At 28.3% G+C, this 20,674-nt stretch overlaps 5 protein-coding genes across 6 annotated transcripts; 3 read left to right on the top strand and 2 right to left on the bottom strand.

Moving 5' to 3' along the window:
* Positions 1-130: 130 nt before the first annotated feature.
* On the top strand, positions 131-5,530 carry LOC113364115 (spectrin alpha chain-like). The gene is made up of 5 exons (XM_026606585.1): positions 131-300; positions 2,519-2,631; positions 3,554-3,724; positions 3,965-4,131; positions 5,339-5,530. Exons 1-5 carry the CDS (start codon positions 158-160, stop codon positions 5,465-5,467), a joined length of 723 nt encoding a protein of 240 aa, XP_026462370.1. The 5' UTR covers positions 131-157; the 3' UTR covers positions 5,468-5,530.
* A 1,683-nt stretch (positions 5,531-7,213) lies between these two features.
* LOC113372129 (corticosteroid 11-beta-dehydrogenase isozyme 1-like) lies at positions 7,214-8,584 on the bottom strand. Its single transcript, XM_026612454.1, has 2 exons — positions 8,306-8,584; positions 7,214-8,243 (listed from the first exon to the last, which is right to left on the bottom strand). The coding sequence occupies exon 2, from the start codon at positions 8,090-8,092 to the stop codon at positions 7,214-7,216; it is 879 nt and encodes a 292-aa protein (XP_026468239.1). The 5' UTR covers positions 8,093-8,243; positions 8,306-8,584.
* Positions 8,585-11,959: 3,375 nt separating this feature from the next.
* On the top strand, positions 11,960-13,588 carry LOC113374823 (60S ribosomal protein L27a). The gene is made up of 5 exons (XM_026614791.1): positions 11,960-12,050; positions 12,265-12,328; positions 12,570-12,667; positions 13,067-13,219; positions 13,405-13,588. The coding sequence occupies exons 1-5, from the start codon at positions 12,048-12,050 to the stop codon at positions 13,531-13,533; spliced, it is 447 nt and encodes a 148-aa protein (XP_026470576.1). The 5' UTR covers positions 11,960-12,047; the 3' UTR covers positions 13,534-13,588.
* A 2,162-nt stretch (positions 13,589-15,750) lies between these two features.
* On the bottom strand, positions 15,751-16,908 carry LOC113363227 (splicing factor 3A subunit 2). Its single transcript, XM_026605713.1, has 3 exons — positions 16,802-16,908; positions 16,510-16,679; positions 15,751-16,444 (listed from the first exon to the last, which is right to left on the bottom strand). Exons 2-3 carry the CDS (start codon positions 16,661-16,663, stop codon positions 15,783-15,785), a joined length of 816 nt encoding a protein of 271 aa, XP_026461498.1. The 5' UTR covers positions 16,664-16,679; positions 16,802-16,908; the 3' UTR covers positions 15,751-15,782.
* Positions 16,909-17,142: 234 nt separating this feature from the next.
* LOC113374598 (40S ribosomal protein S10) lies at positions 17,143-20,004 on the top strand. Of its 2 annotated transcripts, none has more exons than XM_026614579.1 (4): positions 17,143-17,262; positions 17,483-17,683; positions 18,764-19,007; positions 19,912-20,003. In XM_026614579.1, the coding sequence occupies exons 1-4, from the start codon at positions 17,165-17,167 to the stop codon at positions 19,948-19,950; spliced, it is 582 nt and encodes a 193-aa protein (XP_026470364.1). In that variant the 5' UTR covers positions 17,143-17,164; the 3' UTR covers positions 19,951-20,003. The 2 variants fall into 2 exon arrangements, with proteins under 2 accessions (XP_026470364.1, XP_026470371.1); XM_026614586.1 differs by lacking the exon at positions 17,143-17,262 and adding an exon at positions 17,269-17,411 and having other exon boundaries at positions 19,912-20,004.
* Positions 20,005-20,674: the final 670 nt, after the last annotated feature.

Here is a 20,674-nt window from a genome sequence, read left to right as displayed (position 1 = left end):
CGGTCCCTTTATATACGAAGCTAAATATGTTTTAGTATCCATCATCTTATTTTTTACAAATACTAGTTAGTTAGTGCTTTCAAACTAACAATGAAATAATTAATTTTGTCATTTATATTTTTTTTAATTAATTCCTCTTTTTTCTGTTAGAACTTCAATGATGGAAGGTTCCGGTTCTCTCGAACAGCAATTGGAGGCACTTCGTAGAAAGGCTACAGAAGTTCGGGCCAGAAGAGGTGATTTGAAGCGAATTGAAGAATTGGGTGCTACCTTGGAGGAACATCTCATTTTGGACAACAGGTAATGGATATATATATATATATATATATATATATATATATATATATATACATTGGAAAAAGTTGTGACCTTAGAAAGATAGTTGAGTCTTTACTTATATCCCTTAATACTTCTTGTGTAAACAAACGTAATTCCTCTCATCTCTTACATGACAGTTACAAAGTTATCATTAATTTCATGAAAAATAATTCAATACAGTTTTAGAATCTGTTGTTCGTTATATTTCTTCTCTGTTTTTTTTCCCTTTTGTTTCTCACAACCCGCTCCCACTCCTTCACTACACTTGCTTTGTAACCTTGATCAGTGTCCATAATGCACCGCTATCAATAACATTAAATATAGGAGGGCAATATGTGCTCCTTCTATTTCTCGTTTGTTAATATAATAGTTATTATTATTTTACACAAATTTAGTGTTCAATCAAATTTTACATCATAATTAATTTTTTCTGTTGTTTTTCCTGGTTTGGTATGTATAATTTTCTTTTTTTTATATATTATTTATATTTATCATCAACTTTGTATTTGTTATGTTTTTTAGATTACTGAATGATGACACACATCAAGTGTTGAAACGTTTAATGGAATAAATTTGTTATTTAATGTTTTTTTAATTCGACGATTGGGCTGCAAAAATATTACAAATATGTATCAACGTCGACAAAACTATAATATATATATATATATATATATATATATATATATATATATATTAACAAAGTCTAGTGATCGGGCATAACATCAATAAAAAAACATGAATTTCTTTCAAAAATTTATTTTAAATCCATACGTTTCGGCTATAATCCAAGCCTTCATTCATATTATAAACATAGTGTAGTGCATTACCAAATCCTGATACCATGGATTATTAAAATTTTCCAATTTAACACTAAGATTAACCAATTTTTCCACTGAATGAAGGCTAGGATTATAGCCGAAACGTATGGATTTAAAATAAATTTTGAAAGAAATTCATGTTTTTTATTGATGTTCACTAGACTTTGCCAAGACATATGTCAGCATCAAATTCAGAATCATACAATATATATATATATATATATATATATATATATATATACTAGCAGACCCGGCAAACGTTGTTTTTTCATCAATAATATTTCTAGTATAAAATGTTTAGTACGAAAATAACTAACTGATTGCAAATGTGGTGCATAAGTGAAAAGAGCAACTAACAAAAAGTATATGAATAGTTTACCCACTGCAAAGCATGCCACATATAAATGTCCCTTAATAGTGTTTGCAAGTGCCAACCTAATCTGAAACTGATTTTATTTAAATTGAATTGGCACGTTTAATGTTTCAAGATTTTGATATATTATTACTGCGCTTTTTATCAATTCAGTAAATTTTGAATCAAAATCCGATAATTCATTTTTAAATTATATTGTTATGTAGCATGCCTAAACGATTTGACTGAGATTGAAAAAAAAAATGAGATAGTGAAAAATTTTACAGCTTTGCCATAGATTTGTATGGTACCTATCGTTCCCTATCAAAATAGTTGTATCTTCAGATTTTAATATTGAATTTCTATTTCTTTGCAAACATTGCTCTTTATACAAACCATTTATCAACTTTGTACTGTTTGTGTGCATCGGGAAATATTTGTACAATTGGAAAATGGAAGGGGCACACAATCCCTGATAAAATGATTTTTTTAAAAGTAAAATTAATGCTTTGTCATAAGGTCGGGAAAATATGCAAACAATTTTAGCACAATGACCAGTACTATTTTTACCAAAACAAAAACCCCTTTTAGTATTGAACGACTTAGAAATCTCGTCTATCAAATTAATTGTCTAGATTGTAACTTAATTTATATAGGAGAAACAAACCAGAACTTAATTCAACGTTTACAACAACATAAAAGTAATTCAAAAAATCCAAGACAGTTTAAAACTATGCTTGCGGACCACATTTATACTTCAAAACACAATATAGACTTTTCTAACCTGACTGTACTACAATTTGAACAAAATTTATTTAAACCAAGAAGTATAGAAGGTTCTTTTTTAACTATCTATAACAATAAGACAATCTCTTTTATTTAAATAGCATTTCCAAATAATTTTTTGAAAAAAATTCATGTTTTTGGTGATGTTATGCTCGATTACTAGACTTTGTTAATATATATGTATATATGTGTGTATATATATATATATATATATATACTATTTATAAATAAAAAATATTTACAGATATACAGAGCATTCAACAGTGGGTTTGGCTCAGCAATGGGATCAACTCGATCAGCTCAGCATGAGAATGCAACACAATTTGGAACAACAGATACAAGCCAGAAACCAATCAGGTACAAATATAAATTCAGAAAAAAATAATATAGTATCTGCGGTAAAACAACAATATCACACTTGATTTTACCACACAACATAATTGCTTCAATAATTTAGTCTATAATCTCCTACGATGCATTAGTTGCTTTTTGGCAATTATAATTTCTAAAGTACATTTTTCTTACTAATAATTTAATAAACATTATTGTTTATGTTCAAATTTTAGGTGAATTAATTTGTAAAATCTAGTTTATATGAGCACTATTCAATCTACGATCAATTTGCTAAATATTCCACAGGTATCTAATGACATAAAATGAATTTTTGACACACGAAACAAAATTCTAAATCATATTTTTAATATGTAGAAATATTTTTTCGTATTGTTAAATAATTTAGTAAAGTAAACCAAAATGCGACATGCATTAGTTAAAAAAAATAATGTCTTTGCAATTTTGCAGTTGTTGCATTATTTATTAAACTGAATTATATAATTTCATCTGCCAAACCATATGCTGTTGGCTGTATCTTATACTATTTTAATTTTTGGCACATATCAGCTGCTTTTTGGCAATAATAATGTAGACATTACATTTATCTCGAATATGATATTATATTCTAATATTATCTATACTCATAATTTCACCCAAATTCAAATTTCAAGTGAATTGGGCATTTCTCAGTTCAAATGTTTTCAATGTCAAACAATAATAAGTAATTTTTTGTAATTTTTGCCATTTATATCTACAATATTACTATAGCTTTATCAATCAGTTCATTAAATATTAATAATTTCCTTTGACAAACTCTAAAAAGATTTATCAAAATCCGAATAATCGTTTAGAAGAAGTATCAAATCATACGCCCGTACGGAAGAATTTTATATATAAGATGTATATATATATATACATGAATTAATTTCTTTTTCCTTTTTACCAGGTGTCAGTGAAGATGCTCTGAAAGAATTCTCAATGATGTTCAAGCACTTCGACAAAGACAAGAGTGGACGTTTGAACTTACAAGAGTTCAAATCTTGTCTACGAGCTTTGGGTTATGATCTGCCTATGGTGGAGGAAGGAGAACCGGATCCTGAGTTTAATGCAATATTAGGTAATAAAAATAATCTTAAGAGCAACCTTATACAATTTAATAAACGCCAATTATCATTTTGACCATAATTTACACAAAATAGGTTGTCAAATATCTCCCTTCCGCTTTTTTGCTATTGGTTTATAATACAAAAAGGCGGAAGGGAGATATTTGACAACCTAATATTAGTTTTATGCAACTTGCTTCAAGGAAAAAGTATTTGATATTTTACTTTACTTATCTAAATTTCTTTTTCCTCAGATGTTGTGGATCCAAATCGTGATGGATATGTGTCCTTACAAGAATACATGGCATTCATGATATCTAAGGAAACAGAAAACGTCCAGAGCTCTGAAGAAATTGAAAATGCTTTCAGGGCCATCACGGCTGGTGATAGACCCTATGTCACCAGCGATGAATTATATGCTGTAAGTATCAGGATGAAGGATATCATATCATTATTAGTTAATAAACAGTTAAATATTTTATCTAAATATTAGAATCTCATTTGTTATTGATTAATTGTAAGTGTACTTTATGCAACATATTTTTGGCGAAAATTGTGGAATTCGAAAACCGGTTTTTTAGTGAAAAAAGTCGGTTTTCACTGTATAAATGGAAAATGACAAATATAGCCAAATATAAAAGATAGATGAAAGCGTTTTGATTCTTGAAATCATATCGGTTCAATAGCATTTGCTATCTTATCAGTCTGCAATGGTTCCCAGAAAGGATTTGTTTATATTAAGATTTTTATACCAGTGTATATATTAATTTCAATCAGTGTGACTTCTTCTTGAAGAAGTAACTTCCTCTACTCAAACTTAAAAAAAAGAGTTTTTGACCCTTGAAGTCACAAATTAAAGAACAAAAAACTTAGAATTATTATATCAGGCTTTAAAAATAATTAAGCATAATTTGGTTGCAAGTATGAGAGTATGTATTTTCTATTTCAGAAAATTTTGTGAGTAAACAATAAAGAACACATCTAAGTAGCAATTCGAGAGACGTTCTGTTTTTTAATTCATATTTTATTAAACAAAAAAATAATTAGAATGTTTAAAATTAATTAATTAAATTTGCTTGAAACAGACAATACGCGAGTTTAGCTTAATTGTTTTTAAAACTAAAATTGATATTAACAAGTATGTATCAACATATATCTAATATTTTTTTATTTATTTTTTAATTCAATGAATGTTTTTTATTTAAAAATGTATTATTTTTATTTATTCGAAAACTTTCCTTTCTCTATCATAACAATATTTTCATTCTTATATGTGAAAATGATGCATAAATAACAAATAATTATTTTCAAAGTTATTTAATCATGATAAACTATTATTTTTAAGTTGTACTAATTAAAATTAAAATAATTTTCTTTACTATCTATAAAATTGAAACATAAATAAATTCAGTCAAATACTGCTCTAAATTACACTAAATTTGCGGATAAATTACAGAATATTAGAGCAAAAATTTATTTTCTATATAAAATTTGAAAACCGGTTAAAACCGGTTTTTTTTAGTAAAATTAAAATTCGAAAACCGATTTTCTGAAATATCGATTTTTGTATAAACCCTACTAGTTAAATATCAATCAAAACATTTTTTAATTATTCTTTTCTATTTTAGAACCTTACAAAGGAAATGGCAGACTACTGTGTGGCTCGTATGAAACCTTACAAGGATCCAAGAACCGAGCAACCCATCAAGGGGGCCCTAGATTACATCGACTTTACAAGAACTCTGTTCCAGAATTAATTCAAGATATAAAGCGAAGTAATTTATATATCTCTATAGAAAGTATTACATACATAAATTATTGCTTCAAGCTCTTTCTCATGCTTTTATTAATATAAATATTTAATGCAAAGTTAGAATATAAAAGAGAAATGTTTATTTTTAGAGAATTGCATTTATTTAAAAACAATATTTTAATGCATATAAGAAAGTTCTATATCTATATCTAAAGTTATATAATATCTATTGCACATTTAGAACTTTTCACTTGATGTGCTTACAAATTAGATTTTAGTTTCTATAAATGTGTTCATTTTAAGTTATTTCTTTGGTAGCTTCAAAATAAACAATATTATTCAACAATCAAACTTAATCTAAAATTTTATTTAATTGGTATAACACTTTATAAGTGTTTTCAACAAAAATTAGTTATAAGAATTAATAGATATAAAAATATGTATATATATATACATATATATAAATATATATATATATATATATATATATAATATATATATATATATATATATATACATACATATATATATACATATATATGTATATATATATATATATATATATATATATAAGTTCTTGAGGGGCAATACATCAAAAAATAAAAAGCAAAGATTTATAAATTAATTTTTAATTCCAAACGTTTCGACATTCAATTTATTGTCATCATCAGTGGATCTAAAAACAGTATAAAAAATTAATATAACTAGGTAATTATAATATATGTGGATTGGTAGAGAAACTATAAATATAAGAAAAAAAATTAACAAAACAGCAACACTTAACAACAAACAAATTATAAATGATAGGAAAAGTAATAGAAACTAGATATTAAATAGATAAAAAAGAAAAAAAGAAAACGAATATATGAATACCAATCCACATATATTATAAAAACCTAGTTATACTAATTTTTTATACTGTTTTTAGATCCACTGATGATGACATTAAATTGAATGTCGAAAGCTTTTTATTTTTTGATGTATCGCCCCACAAGAACTTACTCATATAGCTCAACATCAAAATTAACAACTAAATCATATATATATATATATATATATATATATATATATATATATATATATATATATATTTTAATTTGAGTTTAATATTTGGGCGTAACATCAATAAAAATAGTATGAGAGTTTTTTTAAAAGTTTATTTATTTAAAATCCATACGTTTTGGCTAGCATCTTAGCCATCATTCAGTGGTAGTCAAATTAACTATAAAAAATTGAAACTAAATAAATAGTATGAACGGAAATTTCATGGAAAAACAATAATAATAATAATAGTAATAAAACACTTACAATTTTGTATCCTAATATAGCATATGAATAATGCTAATAAGACATACGAATAATGCTATGATTAATAATGGTTTTATATGCTATATTAGGATACAAAATTGTGGGTGTTTTATTACTATTATTATTATTATTGTTTTTCCATGAAATTTTCTTTCATATAATTTATTTAGTTTCATTTTTTATAGTTAATTTGATTACCACTGAATGATGGCTAAGATGCTAGCCGAAACGTATGGATTTTAAATAAATAAACTTTTAAGAAAACTCTCATACTATTTTTATTGATGTTACGCCTAAATATTAAACTTAAATTAAACATATATATCAACATCACATTCAAGACTATTCAATATATATATATATATATATATATATATATATGTTTAATATATATATATAATATATATATATATATATATATATATATTTGACTATTCAAACATTATTCATTTACAATATGGTTCTCAGGTGTTGCGCAAGCAGCAATTAGGACCCTCATTTCCCAATTTCCCAAATAACTGAATATGTTCTCTAAACAATTATATGGCAATTGAGGTAAATAAAGGCTTGATACGTCATGGCACTGTTGAATCAAATCTTTTCTCATCAAAGCCATCCTGAACTTACTTTCGATGTCGCTTGAATACAAAGGAAACATAAGTTCATGCCCTCCAAACTGCAATGTGTCCTCCAAATTTTTGTTCCTCAGCAAAGCCGCCAAGGATAGAATGCTTTTCATATAAAAATCATAATAAGACATGTCTGTGTTTGCAATTTTCTTTATTTTCATACTTTTAAGTTCCTTCATGAACTGCACAAGGTGCCTAGATGTGCACTGATCCAGTTTTTCTTTCAACGTATCGCATACAGATAGTGCTAAACCATCTTGCCTACCTTTGAAACTGAATTTATTTAAAATTTTGCCGTTTGTCTGGATTAAATATGGCGCTGCTGTTTTTGTTAAATGGCATAAAAATTTCTTGATGTGATCCATGGCGTTTGTTGGATTTGGTTCAGCGGTTCTGGAGGTCTCGAATTTCTCTGTTTGTATTAAACCAGCGTTGACGATGACTCCGTCGAGTCTGTTAAATCTTTTGATGGTTTCGTTTATTAGTTTTTTGGTTACCAACTCTATGTCTCCGTCTAGGGCCAACAAGAGGGTGGGGTTTTTGCATTTTGCGGCCACTCTTTTGAGGTTATCCATGTTTTTGCAGGTTAAAGTTAAGCTCACACCGCTTTTGGATAAGTGTTTAGCTAATTCAGCGCCTACACCGAAACCTGCACCAGTTATAATCATAACTTTGCTTTTTTCCTTAGACATGGTTAGGTTATAAAATATTTTCGTCTCGGATATTATCTTCTTGATTATATCTATACTGCACTCACCGTGTCTAGTGTAATATACACAACTAATTCTGTTGTGCAATTTTTAGAACTTTCAAATCAAATCAACGTTCTTAACTGTTCCTAACCTGCATTCAAGAGTTTTTCATATGAAGTACTAACCTTAAGACAATATAATAATGGTACTAACCTTCAAATCGGTTTTCTGGCTTTCCTGTGTAAATTCGTCCTGAATGTAAAATTAACCTTTTCCACTCGGTTATTCTGCTGATTGGATAACTTAAGTCAATTTAATTATTCGGATGTTTCCGTTAAGTCGCTCGGCAATTTTTTCTATGCACAACCAATGACTAAGTTCGTATTGAAGTGGCGAACAAAATAGAACAAGATGGAGGAACAGCCCGCGTCCCGCCAAATTAACTTTCTGCCACCGCCAATAATTTTCGTAAAAAATCCTCAAATAAATAAACCGCAAATACAGGATGGCATTTTATATAAAATCTAACTAGTTGGTTTGGTATTTTGCCTTGAGGCAAGTTACATGAACTTCCCGATAAGATTAAATAATCGACTTAATCAATAAAAAATAAATTAATTTATGAGCCATTAAAAGTACTCCGAGTGGATTTATTACACATCATTGAAAACGAACGAACACGTTAACTCGGAGTATTTTCTAAGAGAAAATTTTCACAAATCAACATTTTTTATAATTGAACCAGTTTCCATAGGACTTTAATGGTTTAGTATGTTCATTAAGACCAAGTACTCTATCGTTACACCGAGTAATTCGTCTAATTTTAATTTTAACAAACGTCAAAAAAACTACTCATTTTCTTAAAATTTGGTGAGTTTTTTAAATTAAACTACTTGTAAGGGCATAATATTTCAATAAGTTGTATAAGACCGTGATATATATCGCCAAAAAAAAGTTCCATAAAAATCGTTGAATTTTTTTTTTAAAAAACTTCACAAGAAAACGGTCCGGCCGATCTTTACCAAAAACTAATCAGCACGATTCCCAACCAATATCTTTCGAACGGTTTTTGAATTTTCAAAATCGATTAATAATTGCGGGCTAAATGTGGACGAAATTTTTTTCACTTTTCTGCGATTTACAAAGAAACGGCTCGGCCGATCGTCACACAAAACTGATAAACGCTAGTCCTCATCGAAATACATCGAATGGCTTTTAAATTTTTGAAATCGGCCCAACCGTTTTTGAGAAAACGTCGATTTACGGCAAAAAATCTGTTCACATACACGCACACACACACACACATACAAACACATACTTTTCCCTAATATGGTCTCATTCGATTCAGAATGGCTTGAAACGTCGAGAAAACATAAAATTAGCGAATCGGATTTTTTTATGAAAACATAAACTTCTCCTTCGGGAAGTTAAATATTAATAAACAAGTGGTAAAAATGGTTAGTTAAAACATTCATTGCTCTCTTTTACCACACTTTAAAATGGCCTAAAATTCATCGCTCTACACTAGAATACCCACTTAAACGAGTGGGCATTTTTTATATAATGAAAATTGCATCTTTAAGAGGTTATTTGCGGAAAGTTGTCTTATAGTTATTAACGCTTTTAATAGTGTTAGCCATTATCCATATCTATTGGTTATCCTATTCTATGGTGTTAATATCCTTATCTATGGTGTTAACATTAGATCAGATCACAACCTGTTACATGATTCTTATTTAAATTTTTCACACTTTTTGACAAATAATTAATATCGACATCCATCTAAGATCAATAATTTAAACGATCACATTCTGATATATAAAAACAACACCCACATATATATTTAAAGGATTTCAAGTGTCAAGTGTATTCTTCTTAAAAATCCTTTCGTTCAATAATCAGTTTGTTACCAAATAGTTCGTCTCATAACATCGAGGTAATAATACTTTTTGTCTCACATAACGAATTCAAAAAAAAAAAAACATAATTTAAAGAAATTTTGAATTACAAAATTTGTTTCCTAGTCTGAAAAAAAAAATTATAAAATCACTTTTTTGATAAAATCTTTTTTAGTGAAATCATAAAGGTAATAAATTCTGTTTTTTTCAGTAACCTTTTCTTGAAACTTTGCAAAACTTTCTAATTTTTTAACATTTTTAATATTTTGTTATATAATCCACTCATTTAGTTTTGTCATTTTCATTTTGATTATATTATCATATTTCTGTACATTATTTTTTCCACAATTTTACTCATTTTATATATAAAAAATCCACCATCTTCTGCTTTTCTTAAATATATTGTTTGCTTAAATCTTATCAAGAAATTGTTTCTTGACAGATGTCCTGATGATGGAACGTACCTAGTTCCGAAACGTCGATAGTATATGATTGAAGAAATGGTTATATATATATATATATATATATATATATATATATATCTGTATGAGAGAAAGAGTCTGTTTTTTTTATATAGCGATGGGATTGCCTTTAAGCATCCCAGACTAGGTCTTTTGTCTGGGTATGTCGGACTCAATACCGCCTGGGCATAATACCGAATAACACCTCCACTCTGCTCTTGCCTCTGGTCTTCACGGAAACCATCGTTAGGCATTACTTTGGGGGGAGGATCTAGAATGTTATCATTCTTGCACAGATTTTATTAACTCATCTTTCGTATGTGTGTATGCATAGATAAACAAGTGTATAGTAACAATAAATAGTGTATGTGTGTGTTAGTATAATTATAATTATATAAATAATAATAAATATAAATATAATTATAATTATAATAAATATAAATAATTTGTATAATTACAAATCAATGTGTAGGGAGAAAAATTTTTTTTGCTTATTTTTATATTTCAGGAATTTCTACATATTTTGGCTTATCTTATAATACCTTGTTTTGAAAATTAATGTGTGTGCGTATGTATGTATGTGCGGATACAAATTACGATTTTGAGAGTAAGGATCGACCGATTTGAATAATTCAAAAAACATTCGAATCGTATTGATAAGGTGACGTGCTGATTAGTTTTTGGCAAAGGCAGGTCCAGCCGTTTCGGAGATATGGAGCAGAGTGCAGGAAATAAAAATCGAGTTTTTGAGTGAAAGGAGCATCTGATTTGGATGATTCAAAATACATTTTACTTATATTGACGTAATGAATAATTGACTGAAAAGGCATATCTAGTGTTTTCGGAGATATAATAAAAAAATGTAAAAAAGTGATATTTCGCGGTCACAAATGTTCATTAGACATGTGCACATCAAATTATCAGATATATTATGGAGATTTTAATAGTAAGTACATTTTTTTTACATTGTGGTACCAAGATTTACATATAATGTTTAAGCGTTAGAGACTTGCATTCATAAATAGCAATATTTAAAAAAAATCAAATCAAATTTTTAACATAATTAAAAGCTTTGAAAAAAAATTTAATACATATCTATTAAGGCACGATGTCAAGCACCACTAGTTTACTTGTTATAATATATAAATACTTTAATTGTTATAAATAATTTAGCAAAAAGCGAGTTAATAAAATTAGTAAACCAGTAAACCAGTAAACTGTCCCGTCAAATTCGTACAAATTGATTTTTAATACCATACAGCAACTTGGTGTACATATAAACACTAATAAACTAAAATACTTACGATATTTATAATATAATATGTCGATTATTCACACACCATGTAACTTGCCAAGGCCAAATACCACTTGCAACTACTTTTATATTTAATAAAAAAAGAAATATGTGCATGTCTTCAACTAATATTAATAAACAAATTTAAACCAAATTTAAAATATCCCGCCTTCGCCAAATCATCAATTTTCCATTTATCACGTTGTCGGCCTGTTGAAGCGAGTCTATAAGAAAAAGTTACCTCTGGCGTTGATGACAGATCGAGTTCACTTCCTTCGTGTCTCTTTCATTTCGTTCGCAAAATGGTGAGTTCGTGTTCTCTTGTAATAAATACATTTAATCTTAATTTTACACCAGAATCCTTATATATACGCATCTCAGTTTCATGTAATATGTATACGTAATACGTGCTGTAGTGTTTCCATATAAATTTTACTTTGTAAAGATTTATTTATATTTAATAAACGTGTATAGTGTTTGGAGTCGGAATATGGGTTATAATTTTTGTTGTATTTTCAGTCTACCCACAAAAAGAAGACTAGGAAGTTGAGAGGACATGTCTCACACGGACATGGACGTATCGGTAAGAATAATAATAGATAGTAATAATAATTTTTAGGTTAATGTAATAACAATTTCATTCAATGTTAAGTATTATCAATTTATCATTTACCAATGATGATTTTTGAACGGGCGGTCAGAAAACATCGTACAAATGTTATTACAACTGTTGATTCGTTCATAACTGATATAATAGAAAATATAGAACATATTTAGTTTGTAATTTAGATTGAGGTATTCATGCTTTTTGTTTTTGTTTCTAGGTAAGCACCGTAAGCACCCTGGTGGTCGTGGTAACGCTGGAGGTATGCACCACCACAGAATCAACTTTGATAAATACCATCCCGGTTACTTTGGAAAGGTAAATGATTTAATTACATTAACATATTGTTAAGCTGAGCAGGTTAAAAGACTTGTCTAGAGGTGAAAGAATGAATTTTGGTCTAAATCTTGTTGGAGCATAAATTTTTTGTTAATATATTTAGCAATTAGACATTTTTTTTTACATTTCTTTGAGTACCTTACAAATTTTGCTCCGGCCACTTTGTTTTATTTACATTAGCAAAGACTAGATAACATTTACTAACACCTAGTACAAATTATTACTAATCACTTTTAAATATTTGTCCACATTTTAAAATGAACTAATTTAAAAGCCTTTCCTCTTTATTTCAATTGTACTATCAGGCTCTTAGTCTTTTACTAAATAATACTTTAAATATCATTTTTTTTCCCTATTAATTTTCTATTTCCTTTCCAGTTGGGTATGAGGAATTACCATTTGAGGCGTAACCAGAAATACTGCCCAACTTTGAATTTAGACAAATTGTGGACCTTGGTCAGCGAACAGACCAGGTTGAAATACAAAGACAATGCAGAAGGCAAAGCCCCAGTTATCGACATTGTCAAAGCTGTAAGTGCAACAATACATATGTATTTATTTATTTTTATGATGATTTTTGAACGGGCGGTCTGAAAACATCGTACAAATGTTAAAACACTGTAGATTCGTTCATAACTGATAGTAAACTAAACACTTAATTGTAAATTATGGTTTATTAACTTTTTAGATTAATAATGTATGTTTTTTTATTTTAGGGTTACTACAAATTATTAGGCAAAGGACGTCTGCCACAACAGCCAGTGATTGTCAAAGCCAAGTACTTCTCAAAGAGTGCTGAAGATAAGATCAAAGCAGTGGGTGGTGCTTGCGTGCTTTCTGCTTAAGTAATATATAAAATATAAAAAACACTTTTGTTATAAATAAATATTTAAATAACAATTTTTGATATTTTCATTGTAAGGATGTTTTAGAGCTTTTAAATTTAAAATTTACTTTCAAGTATTTCAGTAATGTTTTTGCTACAAAATTTTTGTTTCTGAACGTTTCAAGCCATTTTGAATCGTTTTACATTTAAATTTGAAAGTGTCCTGGTTCATTAACAATTTTAACATTTTTAGAAGAGATGAGAGTATATATTATATATAAATATATATATATATATAAATATATATATATATATATATATATAATTATATATAATATATATAATTATATATATATAAATATATATATATATATATAATATGTATTTCTATTTAATAGAATCTAACAATTGCAATCGACTGTTTTGATATAATAATAAAAAAAGCCTTCGGATGTGCCTTATCTATAAGGCATTAACAAATATTGTCGATTATACAAATTTGTACATATTTAAATATATAAATTTCATATTCAAATTTCCCGCCATACTGCTTGAAGTGCGGTACATGCAGCGCCTCTATACTAAATCGTTCCAAATTCTTAGTGTACTACGTAGTGACTACCGGGTTCATATGGTTCTGTGCAAGATGTCGCCACCGAACTAAACATTTAACAGATCTTCAAAATTCAAATTTGATATATAAATATAAATGCATATATTGATTTTTACATCAGTATATATGACCTAGTGTTTGTGGTTTGTATGTAAATTGGATATATAAATGTATATATTGATTTATACATAATTATATATGGCCTAGTGTTTGTGGTTTGTATGTAAATTGGATATATAAATGTATATATTGATTTATACATCATTATATATGGCCTAGTCTGCGTGGTTTGTATGTAAATTGAATATATAAATGTATATATTGATTTATACATTATTATATATGGCCTAGTCTGTGTGGTTTGTATGTAAATTGGATATAAAAATGTATATATTGATTTATACATCATTATATATGGCCTAGTGTTTGTGGTTTGTATGTAAATTAGATATATAAATGTATATATTGATTTATACATTATTATATATGGCCTAGTGTTTGTGGTTTGTATGTAAATTGCATATATAAATGTATATATTGATTTGTTCATCATTATATATGGCCTAGTGTTTGTGGTTTGTATGTAAATTGGATATATAAATGTATATATTAATTTATACATTATTATATATGGCCTAGTCTGTGTGGTTTGTATGTAAATTGGATATATAAATGCATATATTGATTTATACATCATTATATATGGCCTAGTGTTTGTGGTTTGTATGGAAATTGGATATATAAATGTATATATTGATTTATACATCATTATATATGGCCTGGTGTTTGTGGTTTGTATGTAAATTGGATATGTAAATGTATATATTGATTTATACATCATTATATATGGCCTAGTGTTTGTGGTTTGTATGGAAATTGGATATATAAATGTATATATTGATTTATATATCATTATATATGGCTTAGTGTTTGTGGTTTGTATGCATATTGGATATATAAATGTATATATTGATTTATACATCATTATATATGGCCTAGTGTTTGTGGTTTGTATGGAAATTGGATATATAAATGTATATATTGATTTATACATCATTATATATGGCCTGGTGTTTGTGGTTTGTATGTAAATTGGATATATAAATGTATATATTGATTTATACATCATTATATATGGCCTAGTCTGTGTGGTTTGTTCGTAAATTGTAAATATAAATGTATATATTAATTTATACATAATTATACATGGCCTAGTGTACTTGGTTTGTATGCAAATTGGATATATAAATGTATATATTGATTTATACATCATTATATATGCCTAGTCTGCGTGGTTTGTATGTAAATTGGATATATAAATGTATATATTGATTTGTACATCATTATATATGGTCTAGTGCTTGTGGTTTGTAAGTAAAATAGATATATAAATATATATTGATTTATACATCAGTATACATGGCCTAGTCTGTGTGGTTTGTATGTAAATTGGATATATAATTGTATATATTGATTTAAACATCATTATGTATGAAATATATAGAATAGAGATATTTAATTAAAGGTAAAGTTTCATGTTCATTTTATTACAGAACATTTATATATGATTGAGTACAGCTTGTACCAAATAACATACAACATACTGTTATTTCATTCAATTAAAAGTTACTCTTACAATTTTTATTATTTTATTATTACATTCTAGGTGGTGGAGGCGGCACAGGCAACATTCCACCAAGTGGTGGCGGAGGTGGCACAGCGCTAAACATTCCATTAGGCATCGGTGGAGGCGGTGCCATATTAGCCAACATCCGCAAATGCTGAGGAGGCGGAGGAACCTTCATAGGCATCCCTGGCATCTTATTCTCTTGTTTAAAAGCAAACTGCATAAAAAACTGTTTCGTATCTTTGTTCCAGTGCGTCCAGAATTTGCCATCAGACTTTTCCACTTCTCTGCTGGGCACTTTGAAAGCTATTGTCTCGTAAGGTTCTGCAGCAAACAGTAAGTACTGCCATTTACGGTCCGGGGGTTCAACTTTCTGCTCATAAGCTGACATGAATCTGTGGCGAGGGGTTACTGTGTCGATAATTTCTGGATAATCAATTTGGAATAGTAGACTTTGTTGTCCTGAGTCGGGTTCTCTTTGTTTAGTTACTCTGTAACCTGGTCGACCTATTTTAACAAACTTTTTAGGTTCAACTCTTGGTTTGTCAGGGGCCAACTGCTGTGGTGAATCTTTCGCATCTTTTGCAGCTCTGCGTGCTAAATTGGCTTGATGTTTCTTACCTTGGGTGTGAGCTAGATAACTGCCTTCGTTGTTGTGAAGTGTTAGGCAAAGTTTACACTCGTATGTACCTAGAACAAAAATATTATAATTACTTATAATTATAGAGTTTTAAGTTCAGATTAAAAGTTCATACCTAAGTGATTTTTCATAAAATAAGGATCTTTGTTTAAATCTATAGTTTCCAATGCCAATTGACGTAGACGTTCCCGCCGGTCTCTATTGCTTTCAGACCATGATGCTACACCACCTCCGCCAGTTTTTCCTCCTGGACGATTTTGGAAATCCATTTTTAATTGTCACAAGCTGGAAAAAAGAGTTATATTACATTTTTTAAGCACCTAACCTAACATTAGTGTATAATGTAAATTCGAAATAATAATCTGTATAAAGACAAAATAATATGTACAATATTAATATAAACTTACACACAAGACTAAATATTTGTTTATGTAACTAGATTTATCATTATTTATCAAAATCGCTATTATATCTTCGAGATGCTTTTTCTCATATAAACATAAGTGACATGACACCGTCATATAAATAGTGTTGCCATCGTAAAGCATAAACGGGAAATTAAATTTTGAGTACTGCTACTCTGTAAACCCTTATACGGAATAAATCAATAAAATTTAGCTTTTAATATAACGCTTGAAACTTATATTTAAAAGTAATACTTATTCTGTTAAATTTAATCAACTATTGTCTGGTAATAAATTAATATTAATAATGTACATTTGAATTTAAATTTTTACGCGCTAACTTCATACACATAATAAATATTTCTCATGTGGCAATACTTTTGTAAATGTCAGCTTGACGAAATTTTAACCTCTCGTGCTCCTTTCCGGTTTTGGATTCCCAAGTCGAAATATATAGGCTTTACGTGAGTGTTTTAATTTATATATTTAACGATTATTTTCACAATCATCCGATATTAATTACCATTGCATACATAATTATCTAAGTGATTGTTGTAAATATCGGATGATCCTTGTATTTTAGTCTTAATTTTACTCAATAGTGTATTTTCAGGTTATGATTTGTGTTGAGTGCAAAATTATTTTACAAAGTGTGTGTATTTATTTAAATCTATTTCATTGTAGGATGTTGATGCCAAAACAGAACCGTGTCGCAATCTACGAGCACCTCTTTAAGGAGGGAGTTATGGTGGCCAAGAAGGACTACCATGCACCAAAACACCCAGAATTAGAGCAAATTCCAAACTTGCAAGTTATTAAGGCTTTGCAGTCGTTGAAATCTAGAGGATATGTTACTGAACAATTTGCATGGAGGCATTTCTACTGGTAAGAGGAAAAAGATATATTGAATTAAAACTTGGGGGTTAACTTCATTAATTAAACTTATTGAGTGTCTGATGAGCCCTTTGTGAGGTTAATATAGCTACTGTAATTGCTTGTTGTTAATAATGTAGGTGATAATGACTTTGAATTACAAAAAATATGTGGAACAAATCTTAACCTCCAAATATTTGTCTTAAGTGACAAATCTATGGAGGATTTACTTTCAAAAAGATCTTAGCTGTGAAAGGTGTTTTAAGGTGTTCCAGGCAGTTGTATTCATAAGGCAGTCGTTAATTTTAATTATATCAAAATAGTTTATTTTATTTTAACGTAACAAACATCATTATATATGGCCTAGTCTGTGTGGTTTATATGTAAATTGGATATATAAATGTATATATGATTATATATGGCCTAGTCTGTGTGGTTTGTATGTAAATTGGATATATAAATGTATATATTGATTAATACATCATTATATATGGCCTAGTGTATGTGGTTTGTATGGAAATAGAATATATAAATGTATATATTGATTTATACATCATTATATATGGCCTAGTCTGTGTGGTTTGTATGTAAATTGGATATATAAATGCATATATTGATTTATGCATCATTATAAATGGCCTAGTCTGTGTGGTTTGTGTGGAAATTGGATATATAAATGTATATATTGATTTATACATCATTATATATGGCCTAGTCTGCGTGGTTTGTATGTAAATTGGATATATAAATGTATATATTGATTTATACATCATTATATATGGTCTAGTGTTTGTTTCTCTCAGTATTTTGGGTATACATGTTACATTATTACATAATTTTTGCTTTTTTTATTCACTCTGTTTACTATTTCTTTAAAAAATAGTATTTTTGTAGTCCTCAAAGCCTCCTCAAGAATTTTTTTTACCAAAGTGTCATTTATGATGATTATTGAACGGGCAGTTCTGAAAACATCTTACAAATGTTATCACATTGTAGATTCGTTCATAACTGACCACACTCTCCTACATCAACTGTATCTACATCTCCCACATTGACTATAAATATTTTAACCATTTATTTCTATTATCTCAGGTATCTGACAAATGAAGGTATCGAATACTTGAGGACATACTTGCACTTGCCCCCAGAGATTGTGCCCTCCACCCTCAAACGCCAAACCAGGCCCGAATTGGCCAGGCCAAGACCGGCTGCCGGCCCAAGGACTGAAGGATCTCGTCCAGCTGAAGACAGATCTGCCTACCGCAGGGCACCAGGTGCACCTGGTGGCGCTGATAAGAAGGCTGATGTCGGTGCTGGCACTGGGGACTTGGAATTCGTAAGTAGATAGAGGAAATTGATAGAAATTAAATTTTTGTCACATAGAAATAATATTCTAAATCTATTTTTTTAAAAGAGAAATATGTTTTTGTGTTAAAATAATTTAGTAAAGTAAACCAAAATGTGGTGTGCATAAGGTTAGAAAAATAATGTATATGCAATTTGGACTTGTTGCGTTATTTATTAAACTGAATTATATAATTTCATCTGCCAAACCATATACTGTTGGCTGTATCTTATGCTATTTTAATTTCTGGCATATCTCGGCTGCTTTTCGGCAATAATAATGTAGACATAGCATTTTTCTTGTAGCTTATATTCTAATATTATCTAGGCTCATTTGACCTAAATTCAAATTTCAAGTGAATTGACATTTCTAGCAGATGACAGTCAATGTCAAACAATGATAAGTGTTTTTTTGTAATTTTTGTCACTCATTTCTACAATATTACTATAGTTTTATTGTTCATTAAATCTTAAAAATTTCCTTTGACAAACTCTAAAAAGATTTATCAAATCTGAATAACCGTTTATAGGAAATATCAAATCATACATCATTACAGAAGAATATATATATATATATATATATATATATATATATATATATATATATATGCAAGTGATGCAATCATTTCATTTATGAAGTATTTATTTTATTAAAATGTTTTATTAATGACATTCAATTTTAAATTTTTAATTTAGTATTTAGGTTATTTTAATTTAGTATTTTATTGAACTGTTTTTTGCCAAAATATTTTCTATGATGTACCATTCATTTTATAAATAACTTTTCTGGTTAATTTTATATAAACTATTTACACATTTTAGATTTAATTTCAGTTAATTAAAAATTTAATTGTGTAATTTGTGTTCAATCTTCAATAAGACTTGTTTTTTTGCAGCGTGGTGGATATGGACGTGGCAGACCTGCACCTCAATAAATTTATATAAAGTAATTTATAATAAAATATCAATAAAACATCTTATTGATAAACAATTTTTTTTTTTACCTTACCTTAAAAATTTTACATATTTTTCAGTATTGGTAATCTACTTGTTTTTACTCATCTCATTAATATAAAATTAAATTATAAAAAATTAAAATTTATTCAAATATAAAAGTAAATTTATATATTTACTGTAACAATTTATGAATTAATGGACCATGTTACACTCCAATTTTCATACATTATGCTACTGAATCATAGTGAATTCTGTCAAAATGTATAGTATTTGCTGTGGATTCAAGCGTTTTACACATAAACTGCAAAGTCACTCGTGTGTTATGAAGCTGGGTCAAAAAGACCCTGTTATCTAACATCGTTTTTTTTTACATTTGTGTGGTTTATAGGTTATGTTTTTTAACTGACAATCTGAGAAATACGCCTGACTGCACAGCAAACGCATGCTTTTATCAATGTATAGTATGGAAAGTTCTTCATAATATGACCTTGCCATAACATTGTTTGTTAGTGTTATTTTAGCCTTATTTTGATTTTTTTAAATTGTATCTTGATTACTATTTGTTAGATTGAATATTAAATTGTGCAGACAGATGACAGGTTTAAGAATGGATTTTTTTTATGAAAACTTTGCTTTTTAATGAATCTTATTTCTTTTTCAGTTAATACAATGTGCTTACTATAATAAAACTTCAATTAAAGT

The sequence above is a fragment of the Ctenocephalides felis genome, unplaced genomic scaffold (genome assembly GCF_003426905.1).
Source record: "Ctenocephalides felis isolate EL2017-DRISC unplaced genomic scaffold, ASM342690v1 CF-g0.4_SCAFFOLD_00845, whole genome shotgun sequence".
NCBI classification, from domain to species: Eukaryota; Metazoa; Arthropoda; class Insecta; order Siphonaptera; family Pulicidae; genus Ctenocephalides; species Ctenocephalides felis.
This window is presented reverse-complemented; position numbering and strand designations above follow the sequence as displayed.